The 21,748-nt window shown below is 36.0% G+C and overlaps 1 protein-coding gene across 1 annotated transcript in view; it reads right to left on the minus strand.

Moving 5' to 3' along the window:
* Positions 1-13,856: 13,856 nt before the first annotated feature.
* The window catches only part of GKAP1 (G kinase anchoring protein 1), an 83,858-nt gene continuing 75,966 nt past the window's right edge, over positions 13,857-21,748 (minus strand). The window contains exons 10-13 of the mRNA XM_039250414.1: positions 20,816-20,879; positions 16,896-16,966; positions 16,284-16,361; positions 13,857-14,104 (exon numbers count right to left, since the gene is read on the minus strand). Coding sequence (XP_039106345.1) covers positions 14,057-14,104; positions 16,284-16,361; positions 16,896-16,966; positions 20,816-20,879 — 261 coding nt within the window. The 3' untranslated portion in view covers positions 13,857-14,056. The remainder of the gene's footprint in view (positions 14,105-16,283; positions 16,362-16,895; positions 16,967-20,815; positions 20,880-21,748) is intronic.

Genomic DNA, 21,748 nt, shown 5'->3' on the forward strand with positions numbered 1-21,748 from the left:
AAAAACAAAACAAACAACCCTCCGCCCAGCAATTATTAAAATATTTGTGGTAACTTTCAAAGTGTTTTCATTACACAGTTTTAAATCTCTCTTTCCCTTGTATTTTAGAAACGTGGTTCTTCAAATGGAGTCCATTTTATTCACAATGTCCCATTTCTAGCTCAAATGAAACTCCTTTAAAAGAGGCGTCCACATAAAATTCTTTATTTATAGATTATAATGAACAGTACTATCTGTGACAGTTGTTCGCTTCATCCAAAGGAGGGTTATATGGAGCTGGTGCACTGGTAGATAGCTGGTAACCTTTGTACATAATGTATTCATTAAACTTTGCAGTGTTTTTTCATTACTTGGTATTGTAATTTCCAATTATTTGGTATCCAGTATGATAAACTTCATGGTCACTCTTTCAATACTGACAGTGTATTCTACAGTTTCAAGAGTTCTGTGAAGAACAACACTTACCTTTATTTTATTTATTTACTTATTTTTACTACCTTAATGAAAGATGTTATCTAAAAGAAGTTTTATACAGTGTACTGTATTTGCAATAAGTTAAGCATATGGCTCTTTTTACAGGCTTCTAGAGGTTTACCAACATTTCTTATTTTTTAATTTATTTATATTTGAAAGAGAAAGTGCGCGTGAGCACGTGTGCACCAGTTAGGGAGGGGCAGAGAGAGAATCCCAAGCATGCTCTGCAGTGCCTGATGTGGGGCTCAAACTCATAAACCATGAGATCATGACCTGAGGCAAGGTCAAGAGTCAGATGCTTAACCAACTGAGCCACCCACGTGCCCCTACCAACACTTCTATCTTAATGAAAGAAGATATTGGTTGAAAGAAGTTTTATACATAGTATAGTTTCAAAGACTTAATTATACAGTGCTTTCCAAATGCTTCCACACATATGTTTGCAAACACTTCTATCTTAATGAAAGATCTTAGTTGAAAGAAAGTTTATACATAGTGTCATTTCAATGAGTATATGGCACTTTCCATGGGCTTCTATACCAATGCTTGCAAACACTTATTTTTTCTTTTTCAAGTTTTATTTAAATTCCAGTTAGTTAATGCATGTGTAACATTAGTTTCAGGTGTAGAATTTCTAGATACATCACTTACATACAACGCCCTGTGCTCATCAGAAGTGCCCTTTTAATGCCCATCACCCATTTAACTAATTCCCTTGCCCACTTCTCCTCCAGCAACCCTGTTTGTTCTCTATAGTTAACGACTGTTTTACTGTTTGCCTCTCTCTTTTTGTATTCACCTATGTTCATCTGTTTTCTTTCTTAAATTCCAAATCATATGGTATTTGTCTTACTGTGACTTATTTTGCTTAGCATAATACTCTCTAGCTCCATCTACATCATTGCAAATGGCAAGATTTCCATTCTTTCTTTAAACATTTTTTTAATGTTTATTTTATTTTTGAGACAGAGATAGACAGAGCTTGAGTGGGGAGGGGCAGAGAGAGAAGGAATCACAGAATCTGAATCAGGCTCTAGCTCTGAGCTGTCAGCGCAGAGCCCAACGTGGGGCTTGAACCGATGGACCACGAGATCATGACCTGAGCCAAAGTCGGCCGCCCAACTGACTGAGCCACCCAGGCGCCCCGATTTTCATTCTTTCTTAAGGCTTTTATCTTCTTGTATCTATTCATCAGTTGATGGACATTTGGGCTCTTTCCATAATTTGGCTATTGTTGATAATGCTGCTATAAATATTGGAGTGCATGTGTCCCTCTGAATCAGTACTTTTGTATCCTTTGGGTTAATACCTAGTAGTGGAGGGAACATACCTCAACATAATAAAGGACATATATGAAAAACCCACAGTTAATATCATCCTCAATGGAGAAAAACTGGAGAGCTTTTCATCTATGGTCAGAACAAGGAGGGATGTCCACTCTCACCACTGTTATTTAACATAGTACTGAAGTCCTAGTTTCAGCAATCAGACAACAAAAAGAAATAAAAGGCATCCAAATCAGCAATGAAGAAATCAGACTTTCACTATTCGCAGATAACATGATACTCCACATAGGAAACCCAAAAGACTCCAGGAAAAAAAAAAAAAAACAACTTTTGAAATGATAAATGAATTCAGTCAAGTCACAGGATACACAATGTACAGTAATCTGTTGCATTTCTACACATCAATAATGAAGCAGCAGAAAGAAAAACCAAGGAATTGATCTCACTTACAATTGCACCAAAAGCCATAAGATACCTAGGAGAAATAAACCTAACCAAAGAGGTAAAAGATCTATATTCTGAAAGCCACAGAACACTTATGAAAGAAAATGAAGATGACACAAATAAATGGAAAAATATTCCATGCTCATGGGTTAGAGGTAAATGTCTATACTACCCAAAGCAATCTACACACTTTAATACAATCTCTATCAAAACACCACCAGCAGTTTTCACAGAGCTAGAACAAACAATCCAAAAATTTGTACGGAACCACAAAAGACTCCAAGTGGCCAAAGCAACCTTGAAAAAGCAAAGCAAAGCTGGAGGCATCACAATTCCAGACTTCAAATAATATTACAAAGCTGTAGTGATCAAAACAGAATGGAACTGGCACAAAACAGACACACAGATCAATGGAACAGAATAGAAAACCCAGAAATGGACCCACAAATGTATGGCCAACTAATCCTCAACAAAGCAGGAAAGAGTATCCGATGGAAAAAAGACAGCCTAGTCTCTTCAACAAATGGTGCTGGGAAAACTGGACAGCAATACGCAAAAGCATGAAACTGGTCCACTTTCCTACACCATACACAAAAATAAACTCAAATGGATGAAAGACCTAAATGTGAGACAGGAAACCATCAAATTCCCGGAGGAGCACATAAACAGCAACCTCTTTGACATCAGCCATTGCAACTTCTTACTAGATATATCTCTGGAGGCAAGGGAAATAAAAGCTAAAATGAACTATTGGAACTTTATCAAGATACAAAGCTTCTGCACAGTAAAAGATACAATCAACAAAACCAAATGGCAACCTTTGGAATGGGAGAAAATATTTGTAAAGGACATCTGATAAAGGGTTAGTATCCAAAATCTATAAGGAACTCAATACCCAAAAAACAAATAATGCAGTTAATAGGCAGAAGACATGAACAGACATTTTTCCAAAATGACATCCAGATGGCGAACAGACACATGAAAAGATGCTCAACATCACTCATCATTAGGGAAATACAAATCAAAACTATGGTAAGCTATCACCTCACACCTGTCAGAATGGCAAACATTAACAACTCAGATAACATCAGATGGTGAGGATTCAGAGAAAGGGGAACCCTCTTACACTGCTGGTGGGAATGCAAACTGGTGCAACCACTCTGGAAAACAGTGTGGAGGTTCCTCAGGAGTTTAAAATAGAACTACCCTAAAACCCAGGAACTGCACAATATTTACCTTTAGATCTTAAAAGGATTTCAGACATTATCTAAGAAAATTTTCACTTTATAAAGAAACCAAGGTGAATTTTACAGTTGCAATTAAAGTTTTGTGAACTTAATACTTGAGAAGTGACTGTCAAATTGTAATATGTGTAAGCTTTTCCTGGGGGAGTTTATTAGAATTGTAATTTTTAAAAATGTTTATTCTTTGAGAGAGAGAGAGAATGTGACCGGGGAAGGTGCATTCACCTTCCAGCCTCTGAGCTGTCAGCACAGAGCCAACATGGGGCTTGAACTCACGGACCGCGAGATCATGACCTGAGCTGAAGTCAGATGCTTAACCGACTGAGCCACCCAGGTGTCCCTAGAATGTTAGATACCCAGGCCCACTTCTAGAAATATTGATTCACCATGGCTGGAGTGAAGACCAAAATTACATGTTTTTAACAAGTACCAGCAGGTAAGTGTAATGCAGATGGTCTGCAGACCAGTTTCAGAAATAGTTACAGTGGACTGGAATTGCATTCAGAATTCTAGTACCTTGCCCCATGATTTAGTCACTTGGTGACTGTGTAAATGTTTAATTAAAAACGATTAATATCATGGTTGACCACATGAAAGCAAATTCTCATTTATTCTTCTAGTGATCCATTTCATAGAGAGTATAAACTTATTTGTAAGAAATAATGCTGCCTTAGAGGACAAATATCATATGGTTGCACGTATAGGAGGATTAGGAGGAACTTAACGGAGGACCATGGGGGAGAAGAAGGGGGGAAATGGTGGGGGAAAGGGGGAGAGGCAAACCATGAGAGACTCTTGAATACTGACAAAAACTGAGGACTGATGGATGTGGGGAGGGGGGGATGGGCACGGAGGGGGGGCACTTGTGGGGATGAGCACTGGGTGTTATATGGAAACCAACTTGACAATAAACTATTCGTAAAAATAATAAAATAATAATAATAATAATAATAATAATACTGCCTTCTGTCTTCTCAGTGAGTTTAGATGAAGCTTTCCAGTAAAGGATAAAAAAAGACAGTACTCGGATAGTGGGAAGAGCTGAAGGAGAGTTATCATTCCAGCATCTTGGGAGTGAGGGAGGTACTTCTAAGGAAGTCACGGAGTAACAGTTTATTCACAGAGTTCTAGCATATTTAACACATACTAAGGTATATGGCCTTTTTATTTTTAATGTGTATTTTTGAGGGGAAGGGAGAAAAAGGAGAGGGGGGAGAGAGGGGAGGAGGGGCGGAGGGAAAGGGAGACACAGAATCTGAAGCAGGCTCCAGGCTCTGAGCTGTCAGCACAGAGACTGACGTGGGGTTCAAACTCACGGACTGCGAGATCATGACGTAAGCCAAAGTTGGACGCTTAACCGACTAAGCCACGCAGTTGCCACTGTATTTTCTTTAAATTCTACTCAAGAACTTAATTGTTCCTTTAGTTCATCAATTTCTTCCTGTGTTGTGTCACAGGTAGTCATAAGATGCCAACTGTAACTCTCTATAATCTCTGAAAAGCCTTCCCAGACAGACTTACCTTCATGAGATTCATTTTCTATTTTCTATGTTACTACAGGCAATAATGTAGCCAATATTTTTATCATTTCAAAAGAAGCCCCCTTTATCCAGCTTCCAATAACATTTGTCTCCCTGTCCTTTAAGCTGTCAACAAGTCTTCTGCATTCATTAACAAGCTCCTTAGGGTCTTTCCACCTTCTGCCCGGCCCCTGGTGCCAACACCAATACCATATGCACTGAGTTTTATTACAATATTACCTTTTTTCCAAGTAACAAATTTTGCTTTGGGTATTTATTGGTGTGTAACAAACAATTCTCAAACTTAGTACCTTAAGACAATTTTTTACTACCTCTCACTGTGCCTTGGGCTGTCTAGGCAGTTCTCACTTGCGATTGATCTCTCATGCAGTTGCAGTCAGAATGCAGCTCAGGCTGGGCTCATAATGAAGCCCTGACTGGGAGAGATGTCCAAAATGGCTTGCTCACATGGTCTACCATTGCTGCAGGCTGTTAGCTATGCTGCAGTCACCAACCAGAGTACCTACAGGTGAGGCCTGAAAGTACTTTTACATGGTAGTTGACTTTCCACACAGGGATTATTCCAAAAAGGGTAGGAATGAAGTTGCCAGTCTCTTAAGGCCCAGGCTTAAAAACAAATATAGTCATTTTTTTTTTATCCATTTCTAGGAGAGAGAGAGAGACAGCGTGAGCAGCGGAGGGTCAGAGAAAGAGGGAGTCACAGACTGAAGCAGGCTCCAGGCTCTGAGCTGGCAGTCAGCACAGAGCCCGACGCGGGGCACGAACCCACGAACCGCGAGACCATGACCCAAGCGAAAGTCGGACGCTTAACCGACCAAGCCACCCAGGCGCCCCAATATAGTGTCATTTTTGACATACTTTATTTGCTAAAAGAGTCACAGAACCCACCTGGATTCAAGCGAAGGAATCATAAATTCTACTTCTTGATAGAAGATAGACCAAATAATTCATGGCCAAGTGAAGGGGCATTTCAGAATATTTGTGGGTGATAAATTTCTCTCTCTCTCACACACAACACACACACTTTCCATGAACCTATTTTAGTTCTTTTGCTTTCTAGCCCAGAGGTTTTCTAATTTTTTTTTAATGTGTTTTATTTATTTCTCTGAGAGAGACAGACAGACAGCATGAGCAGGGGAGGGTCTGAGAGAGAGGGAGATACAGAATCTGAAACACGCTCCAGGTTCTGAGCTGGCTGTCAGCACAGAGCCCGATGCAGGGCTCGAACCCACGAACCATGAGAGCATAACCTGAGCTGAAGTCAGAGGCTTAACTGACTGAGCCACCCAAGCACCCCTCTAGCCCAGTGGTTTTCAACTGGATGGCTGCAGTTTTTAAATCACCTGAATAAATGATTCACCAAAATATTCCATGATAATTTTGTTTTCTATCTTATAAGCATATTATATTATTATAATATATAATATTATAATATCTTATAAGCTGATATTTAGAAATAAGAAGAAAAGAACCCATTATTCTATCCAAAAAATAATACTTTGCTGATAAGTCTAGATGTTGATAGTATGACTAGGGTTCTCCTTTACAGAAATAAAAAAATGTATATATTATTTCTTAGTGTATATATATATATATATATAGTGTTACTGATCAGGTAACTAGACATAAATGTTTCGTCTGGTAAGATTAAAATCACTGGCTCAAAATGTACAGTGTTGAAGAAGAGTTAACTAAATTCTGTCAGCTGTTTTCATCAAGCAATAGCCAATTTAACAACAGGGCCTTGAAACAGTTATTTAAAAATGTCAAACCAGGCTCTGCAATAAAATACAGTGGGGTATAAATCCATTAAAGGAAATAGCAAATAGAATGGGACTAATCCCAGGACTAATAGAATTTTTAGTTTTTATTTTTCCAGGGATATGACAGACCAGTTTGTTCAGACAACTCTCCAGTTTGAAAAAGCTAAAATGTGGAAGGACTTCTTTAAAGCACTACAAGGAGGAGATCACCAAGTCAATCACTCAAAGAAAATGAGGAAACGAGAGAAGCAGAAATCAGAAGATATGTCAGACTGGGATTTTTAAAAGTGTGATATGCTGTTTAGAAGAGATCTATTTAAATTATAAGGACACTAAAAGACTGACAATTAAAAGGGTGGTACTGGGGCACTTGTGTGGCTCAGTCGGTTAAGTGTCCAACTTCGGCTCAGGTCATGATCTCACAGTTCGTGGGTTCGAGCCCCACATCGGGCTCTGAGCTGACAGAGAGCTCAGAGCCTGGGGCCTGTTTCAGATTCTGTATCTCCCTCTCTCTCTGACCCTCCCCTGCTCACGCTCTCTCTCTCAGAAATAAATTAAAAAAACATTAAAAATGTATTGAAAAAATAAAAAATAAAAGGGTGGTACCAAATATACCCATGGATACACTAAGTGAAAGGAAACTAGTGTAGCTATCATATTGGATGAAATATTTTAAAAACACAAACACACTAGTGATACTCACTTTGTAAAAATAAGATCACCAGGAAGATAGAAAGCATTCAAATTTGTATGTATCTCAACAGTAGAACTGACAAACATAAAGAAAGTAGACAAATGTATAATCACTGTCAGATTTTAGCATATCTCTCAGTAACTGAGAATAGAGGGCAGAATCATTAAGGATATATTAGATTTCAAGATACCCAATCTAACTGGACATATACAGAATACTGTGTCCCATAACTGCAGAGTACAAATTCTTTATAAACTCACACATGACATTTACTAGGTAGGTCACATATTGGGACCTAGGGCAAATCGTAATATCAGAGGATTAAAATCACAAAGCATGTTCACTTACCCCATTTATTATGTGCAGTTGTATATCAACTATATCTCAGTAAGGTTATTTTTTTAAAAAACTAGTTTTATGTAAGATGGAACAATCAATGCTCACTATATATACTGAGGTATGGAGAAGAAAACTGATCGCTTCCTTAACAAATTCACAATGGGGAGCATGCTTTATTTATTTATTTAAATTTCTAGGGGAGAGAGAGAGAGACAGCGTGTGCAGGGGAGGGTCAGAGAGACAGGGAGTCACAGACTGAAACAGGCTCCAGGCTCTGAGCTGGCAGTCAGCACAGAGCCCGATGCAGGGCTCGAACCCACGAACTGCGAGATCGTGACCTAAGCGAAAGTCGGACGCTTAACCGACTAAGCCACCCAGGCGCCCCGGGAGCATGCTATATTTAATATTTATAAATAATTCACATCTTAATTTATAATATGAATATTAAAAACTTTAATACTGAAATGTCAGCAGAACAATATGACACGGTTAATAGTAATAAAACCTCTAAAATTTTTTAAATGGAAAGTAAAACAAGGGAAACATCAAACTGGTTGATTAAAATTTACAAGTTTTCTTACAGCCATACAGTCGTTTGACTCACAATGCTTTCTCTGTACGAATTCTACAGTAAAGGGTTCTGGTCTGAAAAACAAAACAAAACTTCCATGCCCAAAAGACATCCCATAATAAGCAGCATGATTCACTTGGACATGTCAATAAAATGGGTACGTAAATATAACCTACTCCCATAACAGCAAATTAAGTAGTAGTGTTCTTCCTTTTTTTTTTTTTAATTATAAAAAACAGTACATTAGATAAAACTTGGGGGGAAAACAATGAATCCATAATTACTCATAATCCCCCTATCCCAACACAAGCAGTTTTATTTCAGAATTCCTAGTCTCCAGAGGTGCCTGGGTGGTTCAGTCGGCTAAGCGTCGGACTTCGGCTCCGGTCACGCTCGGTACTCTTTCTCCCTCTCTCTCTTCCTTCCCCTCCCCAACTTGTGCTCTGAGTGCATAAACTTAAAATTTTTTTAAAAAGAATTACTACTTTCCAGTTTGTCCATATGCACATATATTTTTTATGTAGCTATAATCAGTATACAAGTTTTATTTTTGTTTTGATATTTAAATGTTTTTCAACATATTCCAGGTTTTTACATAGTTATCCTAATTATACCTTTTTAAAGGGTGCATAACAATTCCCACTGATGTGTTCTATTAGTCATTCAAGCTGGATACTGGGTTAGACATTGAAGTTGGACACTTCGGTTACACCATGGTTCTCTACTATGCATTCTGTTGTATCTGTATAGATCTTTTAAAACTTATTCTTCTCTCAAGTTATTTTCTAAGGGTTAATTATCAAATATTGGTAGTTAGTGGGCATAAACATTTTTCTGGCTATTACCATAGTGCTTTTCTTAATGGCAAAAACCAAAGTTGAAGGCTGCTAATAGTACATATGTACATCCACTTCACAAGAACCCCACAAGCAGTGGGAGTTTGTATTAGACAACATTTTGAATTCAACTGAAAATTTACCCCAAGAAAATTCGCCAATGATTTATAGTTTTGGAGAATCTTAGACCATCTTTAACTTAACCATCTTGCTTGTTGCTCCAGTAATTTTTCCTTAGCTTCAGTATAAAAGCTAAGACACTGAAGTTTCCTAATGTCTGCATGATTAAATCATTTTATGTTTATCAGTCTTTCAATTCTACTTAAACATTCTTAAGTTGTTATATGGCAAGGGCTATATAATTCCACTAACGGAGAGGAGCTTAATTTAGCTTTAAGTTACAAATTACAGAGGGTTGATGAGGCAACTGAATAGCGTAATGGCAAAAAAATATCTAATTGGTGGGCTCACAAGACAATTTGTCACTCCCACTCCCAATCTCTTTGTTATCCTGACTGGCTCCTTTCTGTTCATGAACACTGTAAAGGTCTCCTCAGTCCTACATAAAACAAACCCATCCTAACTCAATCCTGTGGCCTGTTCAAGGCATGTTGGGGCTCCTTTAATTGCTGAAAGTGTTAAACTTTTTCCTCAATACCTTGCTCTGTGCCAGAGCTCTTTTGACGGTCATCAACGTGTCCTTTAGCTGTCTTACAGTTTTTCCCTGGGCTCATAACCTGAGGCCCCTCTACACCATTCATGAACACACCTCCCACCTTTCTGACCACTCTGTTTCCTACCATTCTCAAAGTCTGGGCTGAGCAATATCTTTCTTCAAAAACTTTTTTCTTTGGGTATATCAACTATTCATACAATTTAATTGTAGGTGGATTCTAAAACCGTTAACTTTCCTCAAAGGACCAGAACTGCATTTCTAACTTGATGGCCTCTCTGTTAAGTGTGCTGTGGATGAATCCAGTTTAACAAATCAAAGCCAATTTTGTCCGTCTCCTCTATATCCATCCTTCTGTCAGTCGACTGTGCTCAGGATACTCTCTTGTTTAGGCATGAGCTCTTGTTTTCATCTCTGATGCTCTTGTTTGTTTTCTCACTCTAAGCAAGTTTGCTAGATTCCACTCTGGGAATGTTTCTTATTTCATTTTCTGAATCCCACCGCCATCTCTCTAGTCCAGATCCTCTTTACTCCCTATTTCTATTATAGAAGCTTCTTTGACATTCTCTTCCAAATTAATTTCTTCTATAACTTGCTATAAATTTTCTTCTATTAATTTGCTGCTATTTCAATCTTCTTAAAGGGCAACTTGGATTACATCACTCCTTTGTCAATAAACTTCTAATGGTTTCCCCATGCCTACCAAATTTTGTATAGACCTCTTGGTCTGAAATTTAAGATGAATGATAGCTATCCCCAAACCATCTCTCTGGCTATCTCATTACTGTCCTATGCTCCAGGCAAAATGAAAGCAGTAATTTTCCTCAACATATTCTTTGCTTATCTTTCTATTCCCTGGACACATCGGTTTTCCTTTTTCCATCATTTTTATTTTCCTTTTTCACTACATGGCCTGTACCCTTAAAAGCTACCTACGCTAAAGTTGAAAAGGAGTTTAAAAATGTTATTTTTTCCGTAAGTAACATCTGACTTTCCTAACAAATATATTCTCTTTATGGGATCCACTGTATTCCATCTTGAATTTTAGTTACTTATGTGCTATACCTTTTTATTCCTATTAGACTAAAAATATTTTAAAGGAAGAGATTGCATCTTACAGTTTTTTACCCAATATTTTCACTAGCTGTTCTCATTTGATATCCAATTTCACTCTGTTCAATCATTTATTGAATATTATCAGCCAAGGTCATAGAACTAAGTAACAGAACTGGGATTTCAACATGGGTCTAGTTCCTCTGGCTTTACTAGCATACTACCAAAAAAATGTCAAAAATCCCACACATGTCGAAAATATCTGCTGAATTTAATTAACTGGCTACATTGCCACAATCACATTTTAAATAAGACCTTATTAATGGAATTTGAAATAATTAAAATTGCCTAACAAGAAAGGATATCCATTGGCTTACTGAAAATTTTGAAATCTGTATTCATTTCAATATGGCATAATGAAAATTACTTCCAACTTAAAAATTACTGTAAACGGGTGCCTGAGTGGCTCAGACAGTAAGCGTCTGACTTCAGCTCAGGTCATGATCTTGGGATTCCTGAGTTCAAAGCCCCACATCAGGCTCTGTGCTGACAGCTAAGAGCCTGGAGCCTGCTTTGGATTCTGTGTCTCCCTCTTTCCCTGTCCCTACCCCCACTCACACTCGCTCTCAAAAATAAAAATAAACATTAAAAAAATTAACTTTATAAGAATATGTATCTCTTTTTGAATATATACATTAAAATGCAAATAAATTCTTAAATTTTCTTGTGAAGGCTAAAAAATTGCTCAAGATACCCCTTTAAAATGCTAAGATGCATTTTCTTCTGTACTCCAACAGCAATTTGAATATATCAGTATTATTATTTATTGGAATATTTTGAGTATTTCCTTCCACTTCTGTTTCCTTCCAATTGATTGTGGATATATCTGCATCTCTAGTACTTAGCACAACACCTGCCTGGCATATGTTAAGCTATCAATAATTTCATTGAACGTTTAAGAAATTTAAAGAAAATAATCTAAGTAATAATATTTATTAAAAGAAATGCCTGAGAAATCAATTTAATAGAAAAGAAAACACCACTTGATCATGGATTGTCTTTTCTACTTCTAAGTAGATAAAGTTTTCCCTGGTGAGACTAAGTATTAGCCTACAAGTGATAGATTAAGCCATAGAAATAAATGTATCAAATCAGGAAAAAGAAAATTCAGGAAGAAAAACAGAACTATGAGTACAGTACTCCAGAGAATACCCAACCCAAAAGAGGATGATCAATGAAGGTTTTTATGTGCCCAGGTGATTTTAAATCAATATACACGAGTAGAAAATGGCCTATCTGGGTGCACCTGGGTGCTCAGTTGGGTTAAGTGTCTAGCTCTTGACTTTGGCTCAGGTCATGATTTCACAATTCATGAGTTTAAGCCTCATATCAGGCCCTGCAGTGACAGCACAGAGCCTGCTTGGGATTCTCTCTTTCTCTCTCTGCACCTCCCCCACTCATGTACTCTGTTTCTCTCTCAATATAAATAAAACTTAAAAAAAAAAAAAGAAAATGGCATATCTGTTTAGCATCTACAGTGTACCCAAGCACTGTGCTAGATGCTAGTTAATGTACTAAATGGACAATGTGCAAGCAGATAATCAAAAGCAGATGATGATACAATGTGGGTTGGTAATTCAGTTCATTACTTGGGTAGTTCAATTATAACTGAAACTGTTCAAGTTCTGCCAAGCTTGTCCATATAAAACAACATTAGAAATTTGATTTTGTTCATCTGGGTTGAAAAATATGGTATTATAGAATATTACCATATATATTTAATGAATTGATTAGGCTCTGATGGTACCTATTCTTTTTCTAAAAGTTTATTTATTTTGAGAGAGAGAGTGAGAGAGCATGACCAAGGGAGGGGCAGAGAGAGAGGGAGAGAGAGAATCCTGAGCAGGCTCCATGCTGTCAGTGCAGAGCCTGATGCAGGGCTTGAGCTCACAGATAGTGAGATCATGACCTGAATCGAAATCAAGAGTTGAATGCTTAACTGCCTGAGCCACTCAGGTGCCCCTGATGGTACCTATTCTTAATCAAAGGTAAAATTAGTAAAGGTAAAACTACCTAAAAAAGCTTTACCACTTTATTAAATTATTATCCAGTATCTATTCTGTGCCACACAAAAGACTAAGTGTTGGGAATATAGGGAGAAGTAAGAAGTCACAATTCTTTGCAAGGTTCATTTAGCCTCATTTTAGAAGTCCGACATAAAAGCAATGATGACTTTAAGTATTTTTTTCTTCAAAAGAAAAAAAGGAGGCCAAGATCAGTATATATGTATTCATCTTTGCTGTAAAAAAAAAAAAAACTCTGTATTTTTATGAATCATATTTGTGTTTCACTGACTACACTAAAAAAAAAAAAATCCATTCCATAAACTGCTAATCATTCTAGTGTTTGACGATACCAGTGGAAGAGTTCTCATTCACTCCTCCCCAGCTTCAACACTCTTTCTCTTCTCAGCATGTCATGCTTCTGTCCTCAGGATATACTGTTCTTTAAACAAATATTTCCACACTGATGTTGCTCCCTCTGCTTGGAATGCCTCTGAGCAAATTTACAGAAAAGATATCTGCCCAGCAGAAACTAACTCATGCAAGTGTTCTCAATTTCCAAACAATGCGCTATCAGACTCTAGTCACCCTAATGCACAAGTAAGTATTTTTCTGTCGTCCTTACACCTCCCCTGCTTCGACGTCCACTGGAGGGTATCCACCACTTTTCACTCATTTTGTTGTCCTGTAGGGTTTAGCATGCACAAAGTGCTGAGTAAATGGCCACTGAACTTCAACAATCCAATTAATTAATACTACTTTCACACTGTTTCTGAAATTTAAAAAATCAAACGTTTTAGTGGAAGAGTAAATTAATTTTATTGACTGATGAAAAACTAAAGTGATAAGAAGTATGGATAATAAACAATAAACAGTGAATTCTGCTGGATTTCTATTTTTATTCTTTTCACTTTAAGCCAAAAGGACATAAAATTATAGACTGTTAGTGAGCTAATCACTTTAAGTTTCTTCAACAAAAACTGCATAGTTTAGCAGTTGCACAGCATTAAATATGTACAATTTTGCAAAACCCTGAAAGTTTTAATTTTAGTGTTGACCTCAAAGGCTAATGCAATCACCTACACTGGTCGGATTCAGAGTTTCTTTTCCCTTTTCTGCCACCCTGTAAAGAAAAATAGGGCAAATTATTTAGGAAGTACAATTTTGGGGGCATTTTCATTTTAAGAATAAATGAGAGCAAAGGCATTTTTGAGTATGAGAAAGAAACATCTTTTTTTAGTTTGTTGCAAATCTGAATGTGCAGACCACTAAATTATTTTTATAAGGTTATTTTTTTACAAATGGTTAAAAGCAGGTTGTATGAAGCAGTTACTTCTACTTGAACTAGGTTAGATGTAGTAAGACTACCAAAATATTATTTTTTAGAGCTCATTTGGACTGTCTCTGGTCTTTTTAAAAATGTAATTTTTGACCAATACTAAAATAAACCATTTGCTCCATATAATCTGCAAATCTGGTAATTCAGTTCAATACTTCTTGGATAATTCAATTTTTAATTCAAGTTAGTCTGGTTCATGTTAGCATCAGAAATCTGATTTTGTTCATCAGCAGGTTGAAAAGCAGGTTATACTTTTCATATTGCTCAATGATAAATATGAATCTGTATTTAATTTGCTCCAAATGAAACTCCATTTATGGTGCTTGATTTGAGTCCAAAAAAGAGGTAAGAGCTTAAAATATAAGAAGTATTTTATATTCATTACTTTTAACATATCATTTTCTGCCTGACTCTGATTTAATAAGCAAATACTCATTGCAAAAATACAGAAAGTACAAAGGTACAAAGAGGAAAATTAAAATCACCCTTAATTATTCTACCCCTCATTTTAATTTTCCTTACAATAATTTTATAGTTTTCTTCTCTATTTTTATAAATTATGGCAACGATACCTAAATTTAGTTGATCAAGAGAATCACCTAAGTGGTGGTATTTTAAAAATTGTGATGTCTAGACTTTGTCCCAGATCTGTTTATTTATGGTTATCAGAAATGAGCTCAACAATCTGTAATTCAAAAAGTTCCCAAGTGATTCTGATGGTCAGCCAAGTTTGGAAACTAGTTCTTGTCTGTGGTTAAAGTGGTCAGGGGCACACGGAATCCAGGCCCATTTACTAGTGCAGGCAGCTCTTCTCTGTGGCTTTCATCCTTGTTTTGCCTATAACTTCCCTCCTGGTGGTCAAAAACATTTCTACATCAACCTTGTAAATAAACAAATCAAGTGTGTTGTTATTCATTCCTGACCAAATAAACGTTCTGCACAGATTTATCCACAGGAAAAAAAAAAGTATGAAGAGGTTGAGACCTCAGATGTGTAATGGCATGTCTTAAAAACAAAATTTATTTCCTGTAGCAGAAAAATACAAATACATTTACTAAAAACTTTCCTACAGAGTAGATACCCACTATGCATAGGTACCAATGTCACACAGCTTAAAACTCTTACCTTGGTTTTCAACAAGATTAAAAAAAAAAAAACCCCACACAAAAAATTCAAAGATCTTTTTCAAGGTCTCCCAAGCAAAGGGAATTCTCCTTCCAGGAATGATGAGATGTCAAACCCAGGGCTGTTACAACTTCGATGTTCCTCCAAGCTAACAGTGGTGGTTTTCAAACCTTTTTGACTACAGCTCCCCACATTAATTAACAAATTTTATATCATGACTTAGACATGTATACATACATATAAATAATTATGCACCATATATATACATATACACATATACTGAAACAAAGAAGTAACTTTTTTACTGCTTTGTCCAGAAAAAAATGCTTATATATGCAAAAGAAATAACAGAAAAATCACTCCTGTGCAACCACCAAAATAATAACGGATACAAATATCATCAATGGATGCTAAAATCATTTGGTAAAAAGAAAAGGATATTCACACAATCTCAAAGTATCACTTCACATATTTATTAATTATAAAGGGGAAAAGATATATTTACAATGGAGATATCTAGGAGAAACTGCTGTACCCACGTGATCAGATTTATGTAACAGGACAAATGCCATTACCTTCCCTCAAAATAATTCACTGGCACATATGCCACATCATGTACCAAGGATTTTTCTGAATTTAGTTAGCACTGTATTTACCAATATCTAGAATGACCCTAACATTTCCTAAAGTGTAAGTGATATGTCCAATAATAACAACATTATTAATATGTTTGGTGAAAAGATTCTAGACTGAAGAAAATAGTGCTTTATTCTCACACAGTATCTATCCTAAGTGTATTATTTGTGATGAGAACACTTTTGAAAGTAGAAAAGCATACCTGGTATTTGGCTAGTTCTGCTTGTAATACTTTCACTTTAGATCTTTCTTGTTCTAATGCAGCATGAAGTGAAGTCACCTAAAATATTCAATTAAAAAAAGACTTTATGTCTTCAGGTAAATACTCTTAATTCTTAACATTTAGTCTCAGGGATGAATTTAATACTAGATGAACAGGCATCACAGGAGAACCACTTTCCCACTACCAAGGACACACACAATTTCAATTAGGCATTTTACTCAGTTGTCTATTAAAGATTGACAGGAGAAGCTCAATATTCCAAGAGGAAATGACAGAGTAAGGATGGGAAGAGGAGAAATTCATAGTCCATGATTGGATAAGTTATACCTGCCCTTTTTATCTCTATATTCAGAGTAGGCATCAACTGAAATACAACCTTATCCTCCCTTATTCTTCAGGACATACCTACCTCCCTCAGCATGGAAAACAGAATCTTCATTCATTTGCTATTACATACTAATAATGGTGTATAATTTGTATCACTTTACTGCAGTATTGGTGGGCTGTGTTTTTCTTTAATCAAGTTCCATAATTTAGGACTAAAGAATAGCTTAAGGAAAGCAGTCCTGTATATTCCATAGTTTTTCTTACCTGTATAGTAAGCTCATTCTTGATACTTTGTGATTCATCAACTTGCAGCAGTATTTCTGCTTTATCTTTCACTGACAAGAAAGGAAAAACAGCGGTGTAATGTTTTCAGTCACTCAAACACTTGAACAATTCTTTAGTGATCCAAGACAGCAGTGTAATCGGGCAAAGATCTGTCCTTATACTGAATGAATGAATGAATGTATTCCTTAGTTCTATATAGCTCTTATTTTTCACTGGTAAATTCTAACCATTATTATTACTACAGCAGTTTTCCTTGGAAATTTTATATTTTATGTGGTATTAAAATATTAATTGTAAAGGCAGCTTGAAAGATTAATTTTTTCCAGCTTTACTACAGAGGACAAGGACATAAACAATTTCTCAAAGGAATAAAACAAATACATCAATTCAGCACTGTCAAATGTAGCTCACATGATCATAACTGATTACATAAGTCTGTGGTCTTTCCTTTATCTAGAAGTTTTTGCTCTTTGGAGGAGCAAGAGCTCTCTACATTTCGGCCACAAGGTTTCCTAAGCTTTAAAAATCTCCATATGGCTAACAACTTCTTTAACCCATGGGGATGGTTAATGTATGAAAAACTAACTCCTTGGGGCGCCTGGGTGGCTTAGTCGGTTAAGCGTCCAACTTTCGCTTAGGTCATGATCTCGCGGTTCGTGGGTTCGAGACCCGCGTCGGGCTCTGTGCTGACTGCCGGCTCAGAGCCTGGAGCCTGTTTCAGTCTGTGACTCCCTCTCTCTCTGACCCTCCCCTGCTCAAGCTGTCTCTCTCTCTCCTAGAAATAAAAAAAAAAAAAAAGAAAAGAAAAACTAACTCCTCAACTTTGAAAACAAGCTAGGAGAAACCGAACAGGTAAAACTGTAATAAATTTAGTGAAGGAGGAAAAGATCAAATACATGAGTACTGATATTACCACAGCTCTACCAATACAATACTATAAAGACTGTGATTAAAATTTATTTTTCATAGTTTAATGCAGTAAGGTGAAGACACAGCATCAAGAAACAAATCACAGTCTCTCAAGATTTAACTTGGCAATGTTTTTAAATTTAAGCAATCTCTATACCCAACGTGGGGCTTGAAACCATGACCCTGAGATTAAGAGTTGCAAGCTCTTCTGTCTGAGCCAACCATACGCCCTTCAATTTGGGAATTTTTACATATTCCTCAGAATTATGCACCCGCACTGAGAATTCACTGAGAACTGAGAATTCATTAAAAAATGAATTTTAATAATTATGCAATATTTCAATTATAGTCAGCTTTCCAATAATTGTTTATGAAAACACAAATTTGTTTCATTGAGATTGCTGTATTGGAGAACAACCTGAACTTAAAATTAATTTTGCATTTGCTTGAGCATAATTTCACGAACACAGAAAACTGCACCCATGCACATACCTCAAATATTTCCTATCTCCATTCCCTGAGTATTAAGAATTATACCAACATTCCATCCTTCCATCACTTCACAGTAAACACAACCTGCAGACCTTCTGAAGCCTATTTCCACAAGTAAACTTCATGTTGTCTTTCAGGTAAAGTGCCATATTTATTATAGTCTTTGTGTTTACCCATTTTAACATGTATAAAACTGTGTTACTGTTTTGTTAGGTTCCTATCTTTCATGTGTCTCCGATGAAGTTTTTTGACTGTTGACTGACGCTCCTAACTCCATTTCCCCATAATCCTTGTGGTTTTGTGTACTTACACAAATATTGGTGATTTTTAGGAACATATGTTGCATTAAAATAGAACTGACTGTATTTATACTCACATTATAAATGCTAGAGTATGTGTGCTCTATTGTACTGTATTTTTCATGTAAAATTCTTCTAGTTGGATTTTTTTTAAAGTAATCTCAAGCACCTGAGTGGCTCAGTCAGTTAAGCCTCTGACTCTTGGTTTCAGTTCAGGTCATGATCTTTCAGTTTGTGAGTTTAAGCCCCACATGCTCTATGTCGCTTTCAAAATAAATATATAAACTTAAAAAATTTTTTAAAAATAATAATCTTTACATCCAATGAGAGGTTTGAACTCACGACCTTGAGATGAAGAATTGCTTGCATGCTCTACTGACAGAGCCAGCCAGGCACCCTTATTTGGATTTTTTTTATAGGATAGAGTATGAACACTGATGTCATTTACTGGTAGCCACTTTATATTTATTTATTAAAAAAATTTTTTTAATGTATGTTTATTTGTGAGAGTGAGAGTGAGAGAAAGTATGAGTGGGGGAGGAGCAGAGAGAAAGGGAGACACAGAATCTGAAGCAGGCCCTAGGCTCTGAGCTCTCAGCAAAGAGCCCTATGCAGGGCTCGAACCCATGAACGATGAGATCATGACCTGAGCTGAAGTCGGACACTCACCGACTTAGCCACCCGGGCGCCCCTACTGGTAGCCATTTGAAATGAGAGAAAGCTTTTATCATTTAACTTTCTCACTTTTCACAAATGTTTCCCTAAATAGAAATATTATTTTGTTTTTTATATATTTAAAAATCAGGCATCCAATGTCCAATGATACCCTTAATTTCTTCAATTAGAAATACAGCTTATAGGGGCACTTGGGTGGCTCAGTTGAGCAAATGACCTTGGCTCAGGTCACGCCTCGCAGTTCGTGAGTTTGAGCCCTGAATCCGGCTCTGTCCTGACAACTCAGAGCCTGGAGCCTGCTGGATTCAATGCTTCCCTCTCTCTGCCCCATTTCCATTCATGTTCTCTCTCTCTCAAAAATGAATAAACGTAAAAAAATTTTTTTAATAAAAAAGAAATCTAGCTTGTAAACAATTATTTTATTTTAATAATTTTGTTCATCAAATGATCCACATAGAACTCAGTAACATGCACAGATCTAAAGTGATCTCAGAATGTTGATATCTAATTGTCCAAATAATGCCTTTCCCCATTATTCTTTAACTTCTACTTCATCACAGTTAAGCTGTATAAATTATTTTATAAATAATAGTAAAGTTATAAAACAGTAAGCTTGAATCTATTTCAACACAATATATTCTGTTCAACTGAACACGATTTCTAGTTTTTACTCATATTATTTTGATAACTGTCTTTTTTAAATTATAGTTTAAATTCTGACTGGACAATTACACTCCCAGAATCTTCAATTTCTGGTATCTTGCTTATTCTTCAAGGTGAGTTTCACGATTTCTTGAACACTATACAGTACTCACAAGACATCTGTTTGGTTTATCACTGACACTACTGACAGGGAAAATTGTTTACTGGCCTTAATTTTGTCTATTCAGAAGATTTTCTCTTATTCATATCTTGCTATATGTCTTTTATTATTTACAATTTCCTTAGGATAAGCTTCATCTTAAAAAATTAACACACACTTCCTTTTCTGTTATGAATGGAAAACTTTCATAGAACTTTCAAGGGAAGTATCATTAGGTGTACATAACCAGGAGTGCAACTGATGTGAGGAGGGGCTTCATATAGCATCTACTTTATTAATCTGATTATCTCTAATCATTTTTGAGTGATTTCCTTGGCTTCCTGCTTGTGAACTACTGCCAAAGTTTAGAGTAGCACCAAAAGTATGAGGGGTTGGGGGAAAGGAAATAATGATAAGCATTCTCCTCTAATAATTAAAAACAGAATCTTAAGCAAGGTTTATTTGTATTTTCCTGCTGAATGTAGTCCAGTACTTTATAAGAGCTGAAATTTCAAGCTTTCTCTTACCCAAATAGTTGTAAACCTGTATAATACTAAGGTGCTGTAAGAGTGACTTTAATAAAATTATCAGAAACAATTCAATTTGTATCACTCTGAGACAATTTTTAACTTTGTCGAGTTAATAAATCATATATCTTGAAAAATTATCTTCAAATATTTTTAAGGTCAACTTTTAATTCTAAAAACACACAAATCACTTACTTTCACCTTCCTGAAGCATTTTCAGTAACTGTGCATTTCTTGCCTTTACTTCTTTATACTTGGCCTAATAGTCAAAGAAAAAAGATTTAATTTTTAAAAGCAAATAATATAATTATTTACTATGAATTATGGAGCTATGAACTCTAGACTTGCTGAAAGACAGAAATTGCTTTTGAAAGAAACAGGATGGAGGAAAATGTATTCATAACTGTCTACTCCTAAGTTAAATCCCTGATAATAATAGAAATTAATATTATAAGATATTGAAAAATCAAGAAGAGAAGGATAAAACTGGACAAAATTTAAGATAACGCTAAATTTTTCTGAAGTCTTTCTCTTTTTTTCTTTAAATAAAACCCTTATACAATTCAAAATAATTAGGTGAAAACAAAGAAAAATAATTCACAGCTCTAGATCAAGACTGTCCAGAACTACACTAAAACTTCCTGTATCTTTTCTATACCTGCCACTGTCCAGTATGTGGCTACTAACTACTGAAAAAGTGCCTAGGCACACTTACAAAGTGGTTACTCAACTGTACAGCACATTGCTATGTCTGCTCACTTATTATTTCATTAACTATATATTGTTAAAGTAACTTTTGTCTGGTATGAATTAATAATTTATTGGAATACTTTCCAATTCTTTTCAATTTCTTTTTCTAAATGACTTAGCTTCTCCTTATACTACATAAATGACACAATTATATACTTATGAACAAGAGGAACTGTGTTCCCACATTAACATCTTTATTCCAGGGTATTTTCCCACTACAGTATACTTATTCAATTCAGTAAGACTGAATTACTTACAAATACTTAACATATTAATACATTAGACAAAACAATACATTTAATACATGATGGAAAAACAAGATGTCAGAGAAAGAAAGCACATCAGTATAAGAAACTTGTCACTTCTCTTAACATGTAC

This window comes from Hyaena hyaena, unplaced genomic scaffold, assembly GCF_003009895.1.
Source record: "Hyaena hyaena isolate Hyena2069 unplaced genomic scaffold, ASM300989v1 scaffold_369, whole genome shotgun sequence".
In the NCBI taxonomy this organism is placed as follows: domain Eukaryota; kingdom Metazoa; phylum Chordata; class Mammalia; order Carnivora; family Hyaenidae; genus Hyaena; species Hyaena hyaena.